A 20637-nucleotide genomic window follows, 5' to 3' on the forward strand; every position below is an offset into this window, starting at 1 on the left:
TGCACTGGGTGCAATCCAGGGTACAGTGTCCCTCCCTGTCACCAAGTGCACCAAGGAGCTGGCCACGGGCTGTGCTGGTGACCTGGGAGTGGAAGACACAGGAGAGTGACACAAATCGGGGTGAGCAGAGTCCATGTAGAGTTTGAAAGCAGGAAACTACTGCCAGGGGGTTCCTGCCTCGATTTACTTTGAGCTTTTCAGGCTGTAATGGTACCAGGAAGCTGTTCAGGATGGATGAAACATTTAAGACTGGCTCTGTGGTAACCTGAAGTAAATGATTAGAGAACTTTGATGTGAGGTCTGGGCATGGGCAGGGGAGATCCAGCCCCATCTGCAGTCAGATGGATCAGACATCAGCCAGGCAGCCTGCAACACCCAGTGCCCATCATGAACCGGGGGCTTCTGGTTGGTAAACACACGTGTCTGTGTCTCTGTGAGTCTGTGTTTCTGTGTGTCTCTGTGTGAGTGTGTGTCTGTGTGTATGCCCATGCATGTCTGTAAAAACACCATAAGCAGGAAAACAGATGACTCAGGTTTTAATCTGTGGTGGATCTGATGCAGCACCAGCTGGGAGAAGAGGCGAAAAGCCCCAATAACCCTCATCACTCCCTCCCAGCACCCTCTCCTCCTTCCACCTCAGTCCCAAAAAAGTAAAAACCAAACCAAAACCTCCATTTCCCCCCCCCATTTAGAAAAGAATTAATAAACCAGGGTCCTTGAGCAGGAATTACTGTTGATGGGAACCTGCTCTCTAGCCCCATGGTGGTTCTGTGTGGTCTGCAGCCAGTGCAGAGGAGGAGGATGGTGTCGCAGAGCCTCTGCCTGCATTGTTTGTTGGGCTGATCATTTGTTTCTTGCTGACAAAGCCTTTCCTGGGCTGGAACTTCACCTTTTGGCTGCTGTAATTCATTATGATCTCCATGAATATTAACATGACGCCGAGAGGGCTGTGCCAGCATCCAGCCAGCCCCCACGCTTGCCTGCAGAGTCAATCAAGGTCTGACACCAAGGTCTTCATCACTATGCACTGTGGCCCATGTTGCAGCTGTCAAATTTTCTTTTCATGCTGATTAGCTTCATCAGGATAATTGATCAAGTTGTCTAGAGAAAATGGGAGGCTAAATACTCTCCCCAGCAAGCGTCACTCCGCACCCAACGCGTGGTGCCGGCGGCAGGCAGGTGCTGTGCTGCAGTCCAATGAACTTCCTCACACCTTGTGCCTCAACTCGCCCTGTTTTACCCCCCAGCCAGCTCCCTCAAGGGTGTCCTGGCAGCGTGACCTCGGTGAGATGCTCATTTAGCCACATTCTGGAGCGCTCTGTGTCCACATAGATGACCCAAGGGTTGAAGACGGTGTTGGAGTCCACGAGGCACAGAGGGGACGGTGTTCTGTGCCCAGGTGTAATGTGGCTTTTAGGGCTTGTTACAGCTCCTGGGGCTTTAAAAGACCTTTTTTTGGTGTGGTTTGGTTTGGTTCCTTTCTTTTTTTTGTGTGTGTAATTATCTACCAGCTCCCCCAAGACCCTTCCCAGACCCAAATCCCAAGGTACCTCCGTGCCGAGGTTTTGGATGCCCACCACATCTTGACACCACCATGAAAGAAACTTTAGTCACAAGGGGGAGAGGGGGAGGGAACCAACTGAAAAAATATATTTATTGGAGTAAATAAAAAAAAGTTAACCAAAATCCTTTATTGATACATTCTTGGATAATATCACAGGGTGGAGGGAATGGAGAGAGAGGGAGGGAAGGAGGGAGGAAGGGAGGGAGGGGGGAGTCTGCGGCAAAGATGGGGTTCGCTAAATTGGCACATAAGCAGCAAGATTAACGAAATTACTTGTTACAAACAGTATAAAACATACATGCTGTTGTAAGTCCTTATCACACTGGTCAATCATGGTGGGGCATCAACAAAGAAGAAAACAAAAAACAAACCTCAAGACATGTAAAAGCCATTTTCTTTCCTCCAAATATCATAAGAATCAGTGAAATTATTGCAAAATAGTCATATACCTTAAATAAAATAACAAAATAGAACACAAATACAAATATCAAACATAAATCAGTAACATGTACCATAAAATACATTACTGGCATGCATTCCAAATATCAAGACCTCTACTAAAACTCAGCCAAAACAAAAAACCCCTTTTCTGCTTCCTCTGCAGCCCATCGGAGTCGGGGAGGGGTGGGGGGGACTAACTTCGCCAGCACAGTTTTTGGTCTTTAAACTCTTTTTTTTGTTTGTTTGTTTGTTTGTATCGTTAAAAAATAAATAATAAAAGAAAGAAAAAAGGTGTATGGGTTGCAGTGAGAGGAGAGTAGCTGTACACGCCGTGAGTACAGGTCTGTTAGATCCTTAGTGGGTGGGAGGGGGTGTTGAGGTGTGCTAAGTCTGAGCGCATCGGGCCCCAGTGAACCTGTGCAGTCGGGAAACAAACAGTGACCTGGGAAGGACATGGATGGCGAGATGCAAAAAATCCTCACAAACTGTACAGAAAGTTCAAAAACTTGCAGTCTGGAAGTACATAGAAAGACAGAATTAGCCCCTTCGAGTCCTGGTAGCCGAACGCCGCCCGCCCCGGGGAGCCGGTGCTCCCGTGCCGCAGCCGGGCGCGTGGGCACGGCGGCGCCCGCGGCCGGAGCGGGTCCAAGGCCACAGCCGACGGCAGCGCCAGCGACGTCCGAAGCCGGGAGCGACGAAGGGTATTTCGGGGAGCAGCCGTCGGGAGCGCGGGGGCTCCTCTGGCGCCGCCCCGCAGCATCGCCGTGCCCTCGCCCCCGCCCCGGCAGCTCGGCTCGGGAGGAGGCCTGTCCCCGCGGCGGATGGAAAGCCTCACCCGTCCTCCGCCCCACGTGGCAAAACGGGCTAGATAACCAGGTTGTTATAACTGACGTACTTCTTTTTTGCAGCAGGGCCTGAAAGAGAAGGGAGAATGGTCAGAGACCCCCCCTCCCGCCAGCCGGGAGCCCCTGGGAAAGGGCCGGCTGCTGGTCCTCGAGCTGCGGGCACGGGCAGGGATGTGCCGGCGGCTCCTCCATCACTGTGAGCATCATCCCTCATGGACCCGACTCCAGCCGCAGCGGTGGCTCCGGCTCTACCTGTGGCTGTAAAAGCAATGGGGTTTGTTGCATTCTCACAGCCTGTGCGACCTCGATGCTGAGGCTCCTCAACTAGATCCCATTAAGATTTTCTTTCTTATAAAAAAATGGGGACACCCTCTCCAACTTCCTAAACCTCGCGGGCTAAGCTTGGTTTCTTTCATGGATGAAGTGATTTTTAGTCAAGGTTTATGACTCCTGAGAAGTGGGACTCAAGGCACTGGCTTTCCCAATTATGCCCTTCAAATGAAACCTGGTTGCAAGCAGCAATACATCAAACCCATCAGTAACTACCTTGTGAGTGGTACTCCACTTCTGTCAGTACAACCAGCAAATAGCTGGACACAAAGCACAATGTTCTGCAGTGCCTGGGCAACACCGACAGGTACAGGACAAACCAACAACCCAACATCCCAATTCACAGGCCAGCGCTCTGCCTGGGGAGAAACGACGCGTACTGGGCTTAGGAGACTTTACACTGGGCTGTTCCAGGGAGCACAGAGGAGACCTTTCCCCTCTTACCCACTTAGAGCCCCCCAACAAACAGGTGTGTGGAGCATGCACCCTCTCACAGTGAAGATTAAAGTCCAGTTAACATGAGACCAGTGTCAGCCAAAGGCTGGATTACCAGGAGCTGCTGCCAACTCCTCTACGCAGCACTTGTGGGGTCTGAGTAACTCAGACTCAACAAAATAGGTTGATGTGAATCACAAGCAGCCACCAGTGGAAAAACTGGATATATAAACATACATATATATATAGATATACATATCACAACCCCCATACACCGTACATTTGGAAGGTGAGGAAGAGAGAGGGATGAGGCTGATTTTCTGGGTTTACCACAAACCTCCTGCTCTTTCTGCCTCTGCCCTGCCCAGGGTGGGGGAGGTCTGCCAGCCCTCCGGAGCATCCCCCTGCCTCAGAGACCCAGTGCTACCCACAGCCCGTGCCTGTTTCCCCTTGGCCTGTCCAACAGCCAGGAAGCATTATTAATAAGCATTATTAATCAGAAGCTACTGTTAATTTTTCAAGAAGTGTCCTGATTTGGGGCAATACTTGCTTAAATAAGGGCAGGCTGCCCACCAACAGTCCAGCATACTCTGAGAGGATGATGCACAGAGAGCAGCTGAATCCAAGGATTTCTCACAGGGTTCATGATCTCCTTTTCTCCTGACAAAGGAACAATTTTACTCCTCTGAGCTTTCAGGCCTGCGATTTCAGGAGCCCTGTGCAACGCCAGCGCTCTGCAGTGTGACTCTGAAACCCTAATTCAGCTGGTTTTTCCTCCAAGAGTCAGAGCTGTCCCAGCAATCAAGCTCTGATCCCGCAAACTGCTGATCATCTTCAGCTCCCATTAACTTCCCCCGGACACGAAGGTGTTCCACACATGGCAGGATGAAACTCATCATCCTTCCAGGCTGGGCTGCAAATATTCAATAAACTCTGGCACGCTGTTAAATGCAGCTGGAAAAAAAGAAGTATCACTGTGAAACAGGCTGCAGAGTAATTACATGTATTATTTTGTGATATACTTCAGCTTTATCCATTACATGCTCCAATTTCAAATAGCAGCAGAGCTCCTATGGCAGCGACGGTGATTTTGATACTCTCAGGGCTGGTTCATATCAGGCCAGCCCCTCTAATGCTTGCAGAGGTTTTACTGGAGCTTTCACAGCAAACCTGGTATTTTGCTTGATGAGTTTTCTCACAGCTTCAGCCGCCGTAGCTCATTTCTCATTTTCAGTATGACAATGAGCCACCGGTGCCAGATGAATTCAGGCAAGAAATATTGTTGATAGCCTGTACTTCTGCACCCTCTCCACGGAGAGATGGGCTCCATGTGTCTGAGGCAGTGATGGTGGCTTTGGCAGTGCTCTGCTTCACAAGACTAATGCAGTTGACAAAAGCATCATCCATAATTTAGATAAAATGATCAATAAAAGCTTCATGGTTATTTCAGGAGAGGAAAGACAATCTTCCCCGGTTCCAAAGGCTGTTAGACCAGAGGAGATCGTGTCTCTTGTCAGGCACATCTCACAGCTCCCTCCCTGCTCTAACTCCAGGAACCTGGAGCTCAGCTGACGTGCTCCAGTCTTCCTTTGAAGCCTTCAGGAGAGAGACAGTCTTCCTCCATAATGAATCTTACTGAGTCTCAGCTCATTATCATCATTGGCAATTAGCTCCAGGTATGGATTTGATTTTCCTCAAAGAAATTAATTTACATGAAAATGGGGACTGCTAATGAAACATCAGCCTTACCAGGAGTGAGGAGGCTTCAGCCCACCACACAGGAGCATTCCCTGATCTTCACATGGAAAACAAGACACAGGCCTGTGCTGGGGGCTGTAGGTGCTAATGGGTGAGGGCTTCCCAGCAGTGAAAACAGACTGTCCCCTTGCAAATAACATATACGTGTTAATTAATCTACACCTACTAATGGCAGCCTCAGCTGGCCGCTGGCTTAGTGTACTGGAGGGGAGCCAGGAGCTGGGCTGTGCGGGATCTGGGCTGCTGGACTGCACCTTCTGGACCAGCTGCATCCATCCCCTTCCCTGGGGTCAGTGCAACAGGCAAACGGACCACGGGGCAAGCACAGGCTAAGGGGGTCACCCTGGGTGGGGGCTGCTCATGGGTTTGCAAACACTCTGCACACACCTTGTTTGGCAGAAGGTGACCTTGCTGTCTGAGATGAGGGGACGTACCCCCAGCAGCACCCAGCGCCCTTTCCTGCCCACCACCCATGGAGAGCAGCAGTGTTGGCAATGGGAAAAACAGGCCTGAGAATCCCTGAAGACGCCACACACAGAGACTGTGCTGGGAACAGCCTCCAGCACAGGGAACCCCCACCACGCGCTCGCTGGGCACCACACGGCTCAGCTCCCCTTAGCTTTGCCGTGCTCATCACAAGCCCCGGGCACTCCACAGCATGGCATCAGCTGTAAGGATGTGAGGGTGCCCAGGGTAGTGCCAGCCCCCACGGCCCCATGAGCTGTGAGCTGGCCTCTCGCTCGGTGCTCTGCCTTTTCCCCAAGCACCCCCCTCCCTCGCCAGCATCCCCCTGCACACAGCCCACGCCAGCAGCCCCGCAGGAAGGATGCTCACTGCTAGTTACAGAGGTGAAGACAACAGGTACCTCTGCACATGGGAGTTAAAGGCCATGTCTTTAAAGCACAGCAATTAATGAAGCCCCTTTCCTTTCCAGCTACTGTCCGAAGGGCGGTGGGGGTCACTGACAGCCTACACTCCTCCCTGCCAGGAGCCAGTAACAGCGTTTGGAACAACTGCATCTCTGTGCCAACAACGTATTAAAAACAAATACACAGAAGCAAAAATCCTCTTTGGATGTATAAGTTTCATCACTTGACTGGTTTTCGTTATCTTGAGCAGGGGCCACAAAGGAAGAAGCTCCCACAGCACTCAGAAGCGAGGCAGATCTGTCAATACTTGCTCAGCGTGAGATTTAATCACTTTCGCTTCAATTTTATGCACATTTGTAACCTCTTCCATGCTTAAAGAGAAAAGATTTACAGTGCAAAATATGACTTCTGTTCCAGCCCCCGGGCATCTCAGGCTATCAGACGTATGAAGCGTGATCGTGGCGTTTCCAGCACTGAGCAAGAGCTGGTGGCCACGAGCCTGGGACTCCTGCTCCCACCTCCTCAGCGCTCACCGTGGCAGGTGATGCTCACCTCCTGGCTTCCATTTCCGAGTCCTTGCTCAGAAACCTGCATCCTTCATGCCAGGCAAGGCAGGGGCTGATTGCTAAATCCTGCTTCTGGGCCGTGCAAAAGGGAAAGGGATGCACATGGCTCCATGCCTGAAAGACAGAGCTATCCACATGCTCTGTTGCCTTTAAACTGGGGAATATATATATGAGAAAGAGATGAAAGCAACAGCCCATAATGATTCTCCATGCTAGCCCACGACCCGACAGCTGGAACGGAGCTTGGAGAAAATAATATAATTTAAAATTTAGTATCTACATGTAAATAGATTGTTATATCATGTTTTCACATCTCCCCTGTTGTGCTCCCTACTGTAATACACCAGCAACTTGTCTGGTGTGTGAATGCCTGCAGCAGTACAAAGAACACCCCGGTTCCTTGCACGTGTCAGCAGGCAGCTCCTTGTCCCTGAGCTGCAGCCTGAACCGTGGGGCTCCTGTGCAGATCAGCACACAGACCCTCCTGTCTTAATAACAGAACTGAAATATATTAAATTACAAATGCAACATTAGTAAAAGGTGTGTTCCTCCATAATCACTTCACAGCCTTCTCTTCCCCAAAGTTACATCACCTGGAGCTGTGGCAGCTCCCCATTGCTCTCAGCAAAGCAGCTCTGGTCACAGAATAGAATCACCTGAGTTGGAAGAGACCCTTTAGATCATCGAGTCCAAGCACAGCCTAACCCTGCCCAGCCCACCTCTAGAGCATGTCCTCAAGCACAACATCTACACACCATTTAAATCCCTCCAGGGGTGGTGACTCCACCACCTCCCTCGGCAGCCTGTGCCGATGCCTGACAACACTTTTAGTAAAGAAATTCTTCCTGATACCCAAAGATCTGAGGCTGCTTCGCTGGGATTTCTGATTCATTCTCCTACAACTAGTGCAGCCCACATGAGTAGGGTATTCCCCTCTGGAAAGAAGTCATGAGGAAAGCTGAATGCTGTGGAAGGCTTAGTCATCCTCTTCATCCGTTGCAGATTCTTTCTCCCAGAGGTTTAGGTAACCCCAACCCAAAATCTGCACACACATAGCATTGCTTCTTCCAGAACCTCAGTATGGGCTTGCAGGGTCATTCCTGAGGGACCCAAACACAGGTTGTGTGTATGACAGATACACACTGGGATGGATGGGGAACATGCAGAATGGTCCCACCTTTACCTGGATGCAACTTGGCTTTCTAGAGCATCCCACAGTTGCAATTCCCCCTTTGCTGCTAGGATGTGCCTGGGATTTAACTGCCAAATGGGAAGTGGTGATGGAAATCCCAAAGCTGGTGGAAATCACCACCTCTGCTGTGCTCAGAAGGCAATTAATAATGAAGTGATTACTTCAAATCATTCAAATAATGATGTTTGTGCATATGCATGCTGATGCATTGCTCCGAGGGGCTGGGCAAAGGCTGCAGGGGTATTTCACCCACCCGATGCTTTACACAGCTTCTGGCTTCCCCATATCCCAGCCAGGGCTCCTTTTCCCTTTGGAGCTTTCCCATTATCACCCCGTTCTGCAGCAGGTGTTTACTCTGCCATCACGCAGCCAACTGCGGCTGCGCAGCGAGGCAAGCGAGTGACTGAGCTGCACTTGGGCTGAGCCTTGAACCCAAGGGACTGGCAAAGCCTGGCACAGAGCAGTGCAGGGCCATAAGTAACAATTACAAATGGCCAACATAATGGGTTCTTTTAACCAGGATTGCTTTGAAGTTCCCAGAAGGATTTAATAGGAAGCCAGAGTACGACCTTGCCAGTTCTCCAGGGCACACTGAGATTTGAAGTAGGCTTTTTCTTTAAACAAAAGTCCATTTTTAGCTCATAAGGCTTTCAAGTGGAGGCTGCTATCAGAGACATATGTTTTTAATTCGTCAGGTTTTTCTTAGGATGTGCTTTTTGTGAGGACAGGGAATGTGTCCAGTGGGAAGAATAATAAAAGCAGTTCTTGGGTGAGCTAATGGCATAATGACAGAAATCAGCTCAGGTCAAAGTGGCAATGACATGACATTCTTCTGGGCTAAGATGCTTGTTAGGGATTGAGTACATAAAGTATGTGTTGGCTCTGTCGTTCTGCACAAGTATTAGATGGAGACCAATCTGCTGTTGAACTTTTATCTCGACAGGGATGCAGAAACTCTGAGCTCAGACAGGGCAGGGGAGCGATCGCATTGGAGAGATGCTCACACTACAGTACAGAGCTGGGAGATTCTGATCTGAGGACAATGATGCCCATTAATTCCAGCAAGGCAGGCTCTCCCACAGCGACTCCTAGAAAGGATGGGAAGCAGCTTATCACAGCCATCACCCTAAGCCCCACAGAGTGACGTGCAGGTTTCTCTGCAGTCAGCATGCTCCACTGTGTGCAGCACTTATCTCTCCAAAAAAAGAATGAGTTGCTCATTTGAACCTTGGGCACAGCTTCATAGAGCAGAGCAGATAAACAGCAAGTCAGGGCATGGCTAGTGTTCAGAGCCACACTTCTCCAGCAGAGGAGGAGTGGAGCTGTGTGTGACTGGAAGCATTACCTGATGGCATGGGGGTCACTGTTCCACTCCTCTAACACCGCTCTGCAGGAGGCAATTCACACAGCCCTCATAGAGATGAGTAAGGAAAAATCCTAAAGAATCCAGCACAAGACAAACGCTTCCCATTCCTAAGACAATGATGAACAAGATGTGCAAGCTCCACCTCCAGCCAGGAGTGGCCACACACACTGCGGTGAGGTCCCCAAGCCCCAGCTGACTCCAGCAGGGCCGGCACCTCCTGCCATAAAACTCCACAGGACAGTGTAAGAGAGTGTGGGCAGCTGTGGGCTTCTTATGACACTTCCAGAGCATGTTTTGGTGGGGGCCAGCACTGTGCCTGGGCAGAACACGTCACTGAGGAACGTCACCAAAACAGAGCAGCCTCTGAGCAGAGAGGTGCCTATTGCAAGGGCAAAACTGAGTGTCAGAGGGAATTTACCCCTCTGAAGAATACCAAGAAGGTGTGTACCTGGATCCACTCTCACAAGGTGTGTATCTGTGTCCTCTCTCACAAGGTGTGTCCCTGTGTCACTCTCACAAGGTGTGTACCTGTGTCCTCTCTCACAAGGTGTGTACCTGTGTCACTCTCACAAGGTGTGTACCTGGATCCACTCTCACAAGATGTGTACCTATGTCACTCTCACAAGCTCTAAGAACAAGCAGCCAAGGGGCCATGTGGCACACGCTGCCCTCAGGAGGGGCAAGACCCAGCGTTCATCCCTCATCAGTATTTCCCAATCAAAGGGATAGCTCTCTAAACAAACAAGCAGCGTGGCGTTTATTCCTCTGCCTCCGAACTGCTTATGCTGATAACTCCATCAGCATCACTAAACTCCTTTTGTAGCACTGGAAAGATGATCTAAAGTGCCTGTGGTGACAGACACTGCCTTCAGCCTCCTCAGGACCTGGCTGAAAGATCATTTCTATCAGTCACATCTCTGACTGCTTTGCAAGCTGTTATTAAGGCAGGTGCCTTCAGAGGCAAATTCGGGGCTTGCTGTCAACATTCATTTTCCTGTCTGAGCCAGTAAAAGGAAAAATTCTTGAGTGCAAGAACAAATGCTGGTTGGGGCCTGAAAAATCATCCTGTGGGTTTTTTTGCCTGGAAGACAGCTCTAGGATGGAGATTTTGAGTCGGGCAATGAGATTGCAATAGCAAAGGATTAGTTTTACCCTCCTAAAAAAAGGCTCAAACGAACAAAGCATTGTACTGGCACAGAGCATCAACCCGGAGCACGTCTGGCTGCATCGTCCCCCTGCCTCCTGCTTCTGGGTCAGGTGAAGTTTGAAGGTATCTGCACCACTGGGATAAGGAATAAACAGCAGAAAGGCTTATCAATGCTTCCAGCAAGAGAAAGAGGATTAAAGAAGACCCAGCACGAGGAGCAGCCACACGGCTGCCAGCACCTTGGGGCACGTAGGGGTGAGGCACAGTTGGGGATCAGGCTGGGGAGCTGAAATCCCCAGCCACAGGCAGCATGCCAAGGGAGCTGAGCCCAGGGGACAGCAGAGTCTCTGTACAAACCATGGCATCACCTGCATCCTCAGCGCTTCGCTGCAGGCAGGAGCACAGCATCGCAGGGCACGTGTTTCCAAATCTGTACCAGGTGATGGCAAGGAAGAAACAAGCCCAGTTCATGCTACCCCTCAGCTGTACTGACAGTACAGAAAATGTACTAATTTAAACTGAATTTAAAATGTTTCCCTTTGAATGCTGTGGACTGGAAAGATAATAAATAGCAGTAAATTATTTTCACCTGCTTAAAACAAAGGAGTTAATAGTACTTTGGTTATCTTACCTGGAAAGCCAGGCTCTGCTGAGGGCTGTTAAAGCCAAGTGTGGAAACAGTTTGCATGAAACATAATTAAAATTATGACCTGAGTGATCTTCCGAAACATCCTGAAGGAGTCCTGAAGCCAGAGTTACAGGAAAATGACTTCTCTCTGCCTCTTGATTTTGCTCCTGAACCTTCTAAATGTCCTCCAGCACCTGGTGCCGCTGTCCCGCCTGCTGCCTGCCCCGTGCCATCACTGGAGTGATGCGTTCTCCCTGATCATCTCTCCATCATCTGACCAGGAAACCAGCAATGTGTTGTGCTCTCCTCTCCACCCACTGAGGCCCAGTACAAACATACCCACCCAGACCCAGCAGAGGATTGTTCTTTGGTCAGCCCCATCCCAGCAACAGCCCAGCACTTCCCTGAGCGAAGCCTGGGTTTGACCCAAGCAGGTACAGGTGTAACCATGTGGATATAAAGCTATCACTCCTTTCCTTCCCTGCTGCCCCTTTCAGTGAGCAAAGCTCCATGGGGGCAGCCAGTTCATCCATTCAGCAATCAAAGAATTGGAAACATTTTCTAATTATTCACTGTACTTAATCAAAAACTGAGAAACCCAAAATTCCCTGCAGCTGCCACACCACAGAAACACAGACAGGAAGAACATGGTTTTCTCTTTCTTCCTCCCAGCTGTACCCAGCTTTGGGTCCCATACAGAGTTCAGTCACAAAGGTATTTTCTGTTAACTCCTTTAATGAAGGAGTTTACAAGCGATTCCATTATTTACTCAGCCTATTTCCCATTCTTCTCCTAGAAAGCAGTGCATCACCCTCCCACCAGCCCCTGGGTGCAGTGGCTGTGTCTCCATGCCATGCCAAACCTCAGACCTCCAGCACACCAACCCAGCTCAGCTGAACTACTTGGGCACTCACGGGGCAGAGCCAGATCTGTTTCTCCCCCTTGGAGCCACTGTCCTGCAAGAGCAAACTGAAACCAAGATGACACCTGGAGAGGAAGGGTTTGGAGACTTTGATTCTGTCTCCGAATCCCCCTAGCAGTCAGCTGCCTGCTGACACCATCACCCAAGTTTCCCAGCAAAGAGCAGCTCTGCTGCTGATGTGTGTGATGATGGAACCAGGCAACGAGGAGAAAAACAACACCTCGCCAAAGCACTGATAATCTGAAGGTGTCACAGGACAGGCACAACAGGGCTACGCTGAACACAACCTCCCTGCATGACAGAGACAGGTCAGAGCTTCATTTTAAACAACCAGGAGTGTCCCATTGATCGCTCCATCTGCTCTTTCCAGGAAAACATAATGACAGAGGAGACAGACCAAGCACTCCAGCTTCCTGTGGGTAACTGGTTCTAACCCAGTACCCATCCTCTGAAGTGATAAACACTGTGTACAAAGACTGGCTGCCTGCTGCAGGGGAGGTGAAGCTGGTAGGAGAAAGTCCAAAGGGCAGGGCTGAACCCCCAGGGTGTCAGGGGTAAAGATGCTCCTTCACCACTAGCCTGCTCCTCGTGGGAAAACATCATCTTAAATGGCATCCCCCAATGCTTTGGAATCTGGCACAGCAGCTTAAACCAGAACACCCCCCCCCAAAAAAAAAATCTGCAGGGTATTTGGCATCAGAAAGATGCACAGACACTGGATTCATAGAGTCACAGAATCACAGAATCATCAAGCTTGGAAAAGACCTTCAAGATCATCAAGTCCAGCCATCAGCCCTACACCACTGTAACGTCTAAACCATCTCCCAAAGTGCCTCCTGACTGGGTTTTGAACATCCCCAGGGATGGCGACTCCACATCTCCCTGGGCAGCCTGTGTCAGTGCTTCACCACTCTTCCAGTGAAGGAATCTTTCCTAATATCCAATGTGAACCTCCCCTGGTGCAACTTGAGCATCTCCTCTTTTCCTATGAGTTTATCCCCTGAGAACATGCGCGTGTGTGTGTGTGTGTGTGTGTGTGTGTGTGTGTGTGTGTGCTCATTCACCTGCCTGGAGATTAGGGGTACGCTTGCCCTGGAGAGCAAACGAGGGCGCACGGACAACGATCTCAGCCTTGGCTCCTGACTGCTGCAGTCCAAAGCAGACGTGATGGCACACCACTGGCAGGGCTTCACCCCTGCAAGGGACTCACAGACCCCCCTCCTCTCCTTCAGTCCTCTTGCTCACGCTGCCTGGCAGAGCTGCAAGTAACAAACATCTTCAGAGAAAAACCAAGAATGTTCATGAAGTGCAAAGAGCCCAAATTCACTGGAAAATGCATTCACGGTGTGTGAGTCTGTAACAGGAGCTGCCTGGGGACACAGGACAACTCTGCTGCAGTCAACATTTAATTTCTTTTGCAGAAAGTCCTGATTTCAAATACCCTGGCAATGTTTAGCAGCTGATATTAATAAGAGTACAGATTTAATGTAAGGCTCTTTATTCCATGGACAGGATCAGCACTGTGACAAGTGGTGTAACTATGGCAACTACTTTTTCCCCCCCACACCACTTTTTTCCTCTTTCCACTGAACAGCAAGAGCAGACAGCTCACTAGATGTGGTGTCAGACCCCTCTCCTAGGTAAGACTCAGCGCTCTGAGTTACAGAGCAGTCACCAAGCCAAACTCTGGATCCCGGGGCTGGAACATGTTTCTTCCCTACTACCTGTGCCCGCTGGGTTTCAGGGGCATTTCCATGTATTTAGCCATTAACCTCATTGCTCTCTTTTTTACTTTTATTCTCTGTTTTTCACTATGGTTAGAAATAAAGCCCTGCCTCAGTTCCTTACTGCCAGACTGAGCTGAAAACCAGCAAACTCACCTCCAAGTCAAAAATACCTATTTTCAGGAACAAAGGGATGCTGCCTGTAATGTATCACTGAGACACTCACATATTTCCATTCCCGAAGCCAAGAGAGAGGGGGAAAAAAAGCCCCTGGTGATGTTTCCCAGCGATGGGGGTGTGAAAGCAGCGCCTGCTTGCCATGAGAGGAGCACTGAGAAGGACCAATTCCCTCTGCACTACGTTTGCTGCTGCCTGTGAGCCCCAAACCCTGAACCACCCCCGGCCCCCGCCGCACAGATTTCTTGTCCCCTCGCTCCCCGTGTCAACACGGAGTAATACCTGTCTCACTCTCCAGCGGTACTTTGTGTCAGTGACAAATGATGCTCAGCTGTGCCTCGGGCTCGTTTCACCACGCTCCTGCGGTTCATCAGCCCTGTCATTCCCATCCTGTGGGTTTGTTTTCCACCAGGTGACAAAACAGATGAAAGGCTTGGGCAGAGTCACCAAAGGCTGCTGCACCCAGGGACCGGCTTGTGCAAGGCTACGACACCCAGGCATTGCGGGTGTAGGTGAAACACCCTGGTCAGAATCCCACAATCCCTGTTAGGTGGGAAGTAGTGGGGTGCAAGGAGCCTGACGCCGCATAGAGGGGACCCATGTGTGTCCATCGGGCATGTGTGTGAGTTAGGGATGTGTCCCTATGGGAGCGACCGCTGGGAAAGGGACACAGGAGGAAAAGTACGTGGGGAGAACAGCAAAAGGGAGGAAACAACCACCTCTGAAGTGCAGAAAATGGAAAATAGAAAAAGGCACCCTCATTGCAGCCTTCCAGTACCTGAAGGGAACATACAAACAGGAGGGGAATCGACTTTTGAAAAGGGTAGACAATGGCAGGACAAGGGGGATGGATTAAAGCTGAAGGAGGGGAGGTTTAGATTAGATATTAGGGGGAAGTTCTTTCCAGAGAGAGTGGTGAGGGGCTGGAACAGACTGCCCAGAGAGGGGGTGGGTGCCCCATCCCTGGGGGTGTTCAAGGCCAGTTTGGATGGGGCCCTGGGCAATCTTGTGTAGCTCCAGGCCTGGAGGTTGGTGTCCCTGCCTGTGGCAGGGGAGTTGGAGCTCTGTGACCCTTGGGGTCCCTTCCAACCCAGACCAGTCTATGAGTCTTTGATTCTATGGTTGGCAGTGGGGCACAACAGCAGGTTGGGCTTTATCTGCTCTACCAAACTCTGCTATGCACTTAGAGAAAACTAAGAGTTAATGGTCCTGAGGGGGAGCAACTACAACAGCCTGCTGCAAGCACGCTTCTGGTAACGCTTTGGTAAGTGCTGCCCGATCACTGTTGAGCAGCAGCTCTGCAAGTCAGATTTAAACCAAAGATGATGCTTGGATCCAGAAAATAATTATCTATACTGTGTACTCTAAGATGTGACAAACTACAGAACATCCCATGTTTGGCCCCAAAGCCTTCAAAGAGTTGCCCAGTCCCCAGCAATGCCGCTGCTGGATGGTAGGTGGCCCTGGGGGTGCCCCGGGCTTCCAGGGACTGCACGCAGGAGGAAAAGCCTCAGCAGGAGAGGGAATCTCAAACTAGTCACCTCTTTCAGCATACGCCCAAGATGGGTTTAGAACCGTGTCATGACTCACATCCCCACAGCTTCATTACAGGATCATCTAACTAACTGCATGGGTTCCAGCAGGCATACGAGCAGGAAACACGGTGACTTCACACAGCACAGTGCCACACGGTCCTCACCAATGGCCTCAACACTTTGCAATCACCATGGAAATTTCACCACATACAGATCAAGCAAAACAACAACTGGCAAAGCAACTGAAACCCTCCTGGAAGCAGCGCACTGTGTCCAAGCCCCGGGAGAGAGCCAGGGCACAGCAAGCTCACAGGCACCACTCAGGTCCTTCCTGGAGCATGAAATGCCCCATGCCATGGTTTTCCTTGTCCCTGGTGTCACACTGTGGCCCTCACACCGCTATGTGCCTTGCTGTGGGACATACATGATCCCCTCTGCAAGGCACGAGCATCTCAGCATCACCCTCCCCAGGCACACCAGCATCACCGCACTGGGAGGCTCTGAAAACCCACGGGACCGATCCAGGTCACTCAGCCATCCCACACACTTCAGCCACTGGACAGTCATCTCCTCCTGGCCTGAAGCACATCGCCCAGAGATGGGCCAGGAGAAAAGTGCTGCAGATATTCCCCCAGCACCAAGAGGGACTCTACAGCCCCACAGAAGCATCTGAGGTTTCTTTGCCTTGTCCAGGCGACGGACAATTTTTCCCCCTGACTCAGATCCCACATAGAGTTTTCTAAGCCTTTTATTTTCGTCAGTCTCAGCAGAAAAGAAGTCCTATTTGTCACTCACAGGAAACAATTTAAAAGCATTATAAACACATCTCTCTGTGCATCACAGAGAAATTGATATAGTCAAGTAACGGCTTAAGCACCATGTTTGTACCTACATACAGGCACGGTACTAGCAAAACAAGTGTCAATTTACAACTGGGTTGATGTTTTCCTGATATCACTGCTTTGCTTTTAATACAGTGTATTGTTTCTTGCTGGGTTTTGTTTTGTATTCCTGGAAGAACAAATCAAAACATCTCAGCCAGAGCGACAGCAATCAGCTGCGCTGGAGCGGAAGCACTCGGGGAGAGGATGGAAACCAGTGTGTGCTGCAGGCGGGCACTGGTCTGGGCAGGGCCATCGCCAGCCCAAACTCTTCCCATCTGTAGCAGCTTTTGTAAGCCCAGCACAATGCACACTTTGAAATCTGCTTAAAGAATCTGAGTGGCAAATCACTTTTATAGGACCTGGATGCCCAAGTTCCTCTCATGCCCTCGCAGGCAGCAATGCCCCCCATTGTACGATGATGTTACAGGGAAAAACAAGCTCTACCTGTGAGAGCTCCTAATTATTTACATCCTAAATGCTTTGAATGAAAAAAAAAGAAGATATTTCTCCTGAGATGGAGGGTAGGTCTTTCCTACTCTTCTCATCTCCTCCCCTTAGCAGCTTTGCCTTCACGTAGCCATGCCACTCACTCTTTCACATCTGATTTGCACTGATGCTCTCTCTGTGTGACCCCTTCTCCCCCCACCAGACCCTGGCCAGCACCCACCCTTGTGGCTTGGGAGAGGCAGGCAATGCGGATGCTCCTGAACAGCTCCACACCTCAAGTCAGGCTTTCTGCCCGAGCTGTGTAAGCCAGACTAATGGGCATGATTCAAATGCAATAAAAAGCAATTTGGACACTTCACAAGGGCTGGAGCTGGATTGAAACCGGCGCGGTGGCAATCCGCACTGGCTGCAGACAGTAGTGGGTTTTTCCCCTATGACTCAGAGATTCAATTCAAGCATCCTTCCTACCTTGGCTGAGATAAGTTCTCACCTATTAGGGATCAGCTAAACATTTTGAAGGCTCTATAGAGCAATTCCTTCTAGCACCAGCTGCACGGTGCTGCAGTGCCCAGCCCAGCGCCGTGCGTACCGGGGCAAAGCCCCCTGTGCACACCCACAGAACTGCAGCTATGAGAAATGTTCATTAGTGGTCATTAGATATTTGTCTCCAATACCCAACGCTTTCTCATTCCCCTCATTCCAGTGGTAATTGCTGGCCCATGAGGCCACAGGCACAATACCCACACACAAGACCACCACGTACACGGCCACAACACTCAGAAGCAGCCAGCTCTCAAAAACTGTTCACTCAGGCTGGGCACTGGGGTCACCCAGTGTGGACAGAAAAAAAGATCTGCACATTTTTTTTGGAGCCATTTCTAATTGTAGAGTAAAGAAGATTAACCTGTGAGGTAGCAAACGTTGTATTTTGGCTGTCAGGAAACCCTGCCAGTACAGCTGCTCGAGACGGCTCTGAAAGCAGCTTGTTAGTGGTTGGATCTGATTGCCTTAATTAACTTCTGATTGTTTGCTCGTTCCTTTTTAAATTATTACCAGATAGCCACATCTTCACAGGCTTTACTGGATGTCCACTGGTGGGAAGCAGACCACCACTGGTCCCTTGTTCTGCTGGGACACAAAACGGGGACTAAAATCCCCCAAAGTCCCAGGTCTCCCCTTCCCAGAGCAAACCCTGCACCCCAGAGGCCGTGGCACTGGATGTGTGAACAGTTTTTGAGTAAGATGTGTGCTCAGACAGAGCTGCACTAACACACACTCCTCATTTCCTTATGGATATCATCGGAATACTTTGAGAACACAGTAGTAAGAAGCTGGATTTTTCCTTACCTTTTTGGACAGCAGCAAAAGCTATACAGTAGGTGGAAGAGTGTACCAAGTAACAGATTTTTGAACACTCTTTCTTACTGGTGGTATGCAGTCTACAGGAAAAGTAAATACAGTGGTATGTAGAATACATCTGGTCACAAGAAACTCTTCACATTTTGCCCTGCCATGGAGCCACCACATGAATCCAGCTGAAGAGCTCAGATTAAAGCAGTGATAGTGGAAAGCTGAGAGATGCCAATACACAAAAATTAACTCCGGGCTCGTAAGGAATGACTCAGGTCACAGCAGTTCAGGTACCTCTGAACGTGGGGCAGCTGCTCACAACACAGCAGCTCTAGTTCAATTAGGGCTTTTTTTCCTTTTTCCCCTCTCCCCTGAACAAACTTGGGAACTTTTTGGCTTTGGCTTAAGAGCCCTCCAGCCCTTCCTCACCCATGCTGCCACCAGCAGTTTCCCTGGCATCATCAACAACCCTTTTAGGCTTTTTCCTCAGAAGGATGTGCTAGCCAGCACCACGGCAGTGACAGCAAGGACGAACAGGAGCCAAACACAAACACACCGGGGCACAGCACAGGAGCCTCTGCACATCCATCCCAGACCAGGGACATCTGTGTTCCACATGCAGCACCCACAGCTTCCTGATGGGAACCCACCAAGCCAAGGGCCATTCTCAGCGCATGGAGAAAGCGAGGATGGGCACACGCTGCCGGGGCTGGAGAGGAGCTGCCAGCGCTCAGCAAAGCAGGAAACATGCAAGCAGAACCTGGCCAGGCTGGGGACAAGAGGCAGTGGCTGCAGTGCACTGCTGAAAGGTGAATAGACTGCCAAGTGGGTTCTGCTTAATGCCAAGAAAAGGGGAACGAGAAAAAAAGGTCTTGAAAATGTCTGGACGGGCACCGAGCCCTCAAAGCACCCGCTAATGAAGAGTCCTCAAACTTCCAACCCTACTGAAAATTGCACTGAGTCCCAAGTTTTTAGACCTTAAAGTTTTCTGGCTAGCCCACAGTGACCCCCTTCCCTTGCTACTCCTCAGCAAACCTCCACTGAAGTCCTCAGGGAAAGCGATCTCCTCCTGCAAGCCACTCTGCCTTTCCCAGCCGGCTGTCACTGGGATGCACCTGGATGCTGCACACCTCCTGTTCACTGCTGGGCTGTGCTGGGCTACACTCATCTTCATCCCAGAGCTATTGGCATAGCAGGCACACACAGATAAAAAAGGGGTAGGAAACTTGCCCACAGCCCTCCCCACAGACTGTGATTTCCCCATGAGCCTGAAAATTGGGGCACTGGAGCATCAATGTTCCCTGAGCTGCCAAGTCCCGAAACACCCCAATTCCTGCAGGAAAGCAGGGATTTTTTTTCTGGGGATGCACTGGGCAGCTGGGGCTCCCTTCTCAGGGCTGCCTTGAGAGGGAAATGCTGGAAAGCAAACACCCTTCCAGCAAGGTCTGCTCGTCCAGCCTGCAGAAGCACAACCTCCTCATTACCAAGCAACCGAGATGCTGATTTCCCTGTCGCTCTGTTTGGTAAAACCATGAATTAAAACAAGTTGCTAGGGAAAAGGAGTAATTACATGTAAATCTCAATATAAGTTAAGTATGGGTTGGAGGTTCAAATGCTTTTCTCCATAGTCTGACACTCTGCTCCTGCAGCAGAAGCACAGGCAGGCGGCAGGGCACCAGCTCCGTTCACACTCACTACCCTCTTCAACTTCAGACCTGATGAGAAGCAGCTTCTCAAGCAGTGTGGAATTCAACCAGAGGGACATGAGAGCGGAACGAACTCGTTACACGGGTGGAAGCTGCTCCTGCACACCAAATTCCGCTCACCTGAGCCTGCTGCAAAGATGGATTAGCAGGGAAAAGCTGCTGAAGGAGTAAAAGCGTGCACATGCCAGAGGGCAAACTGGAATGACTAAGAGAGGTTTCACATGGAATGGAGTTTTAGACTGAAAAGCTGAAACACACCCTGTTCAGCATGCAACCCCTCCACACCCCCCCTCAGCATGCAGCCCCTCCACACCCCCACTCAGCATGCAACCCCTCCACACCCCCCGTTCAGCATGCAACCCCTCCACACCCCCTGTTCAGCATGCAGCCCCTCCACACCCCCCACTCAGCATGCAACCCCTCCACACCCCCCGTTCAGCATGCAACCCCTCCACACCCCTGGTTCACCATGCAACCCCTCCACACCCCCTGTTCAGCATGCAACCCCTCCCAGGCCATGGGCAGCTGGGCTTGCCAAGCTTCCCATGTTCCCTAGCAGCAAGCTGTGGCACAGCACGTCCCTGCTTCCCTAATGGGTGGGACACAAGGTCACAGCACTTCAAGTGACTTCCCCCCCCTGCCCCGTCACTGCACATCCCTTATGCTCACACTACAGCCCCAGAGCTCAAGCCCAGCTCTCACAGAATCACAAGGTTGGAAAAGACCTTTGAAGACCATCAAGTCCAACCAC

General features: G+C 50.5%; 1 protein-coding gene across 2 annotated transcripts in view; it reads right to left on the reverse strand.

Moving 5' to 3' along the window:
• Positions 1-2869: 2869 nt before the first annotated feature.
• GRM7 (glutamate metabotropic receptor 7) overlaps positions 2870-20637 on the reverse strand; it is a gene marked incomplete at both ends in the record, with an annotated part of 258377 nt that continues 240609 nt past the window's right edge. The window contains one exon of one of the 2 annotated variants that reach the window (XM_084269732.1): positions 2870-2919. In XM_084269732.1, coding sequence (XP_084125858.1) covers positions 2870-2919 — 50 coding nt within the window. Of the gene's footprint in view, positions 2920-18198; positions 18270-20637 lie in introns of those variants that run through there. The other variant, XM_084269731.1, reaches the window with a different exon arrangement.

The sequence above is a fragment of the Gallinula chloropus genome (assembly GCF_964237585.1).
Source record: "Gallinula chloropus genome assembly, chromosome: 12".
NCBI lineage: Eukaryota > Metazoa > Chordata > Aves > Gruiformes > Rallidae > Gallinula > Gallinula chloropus.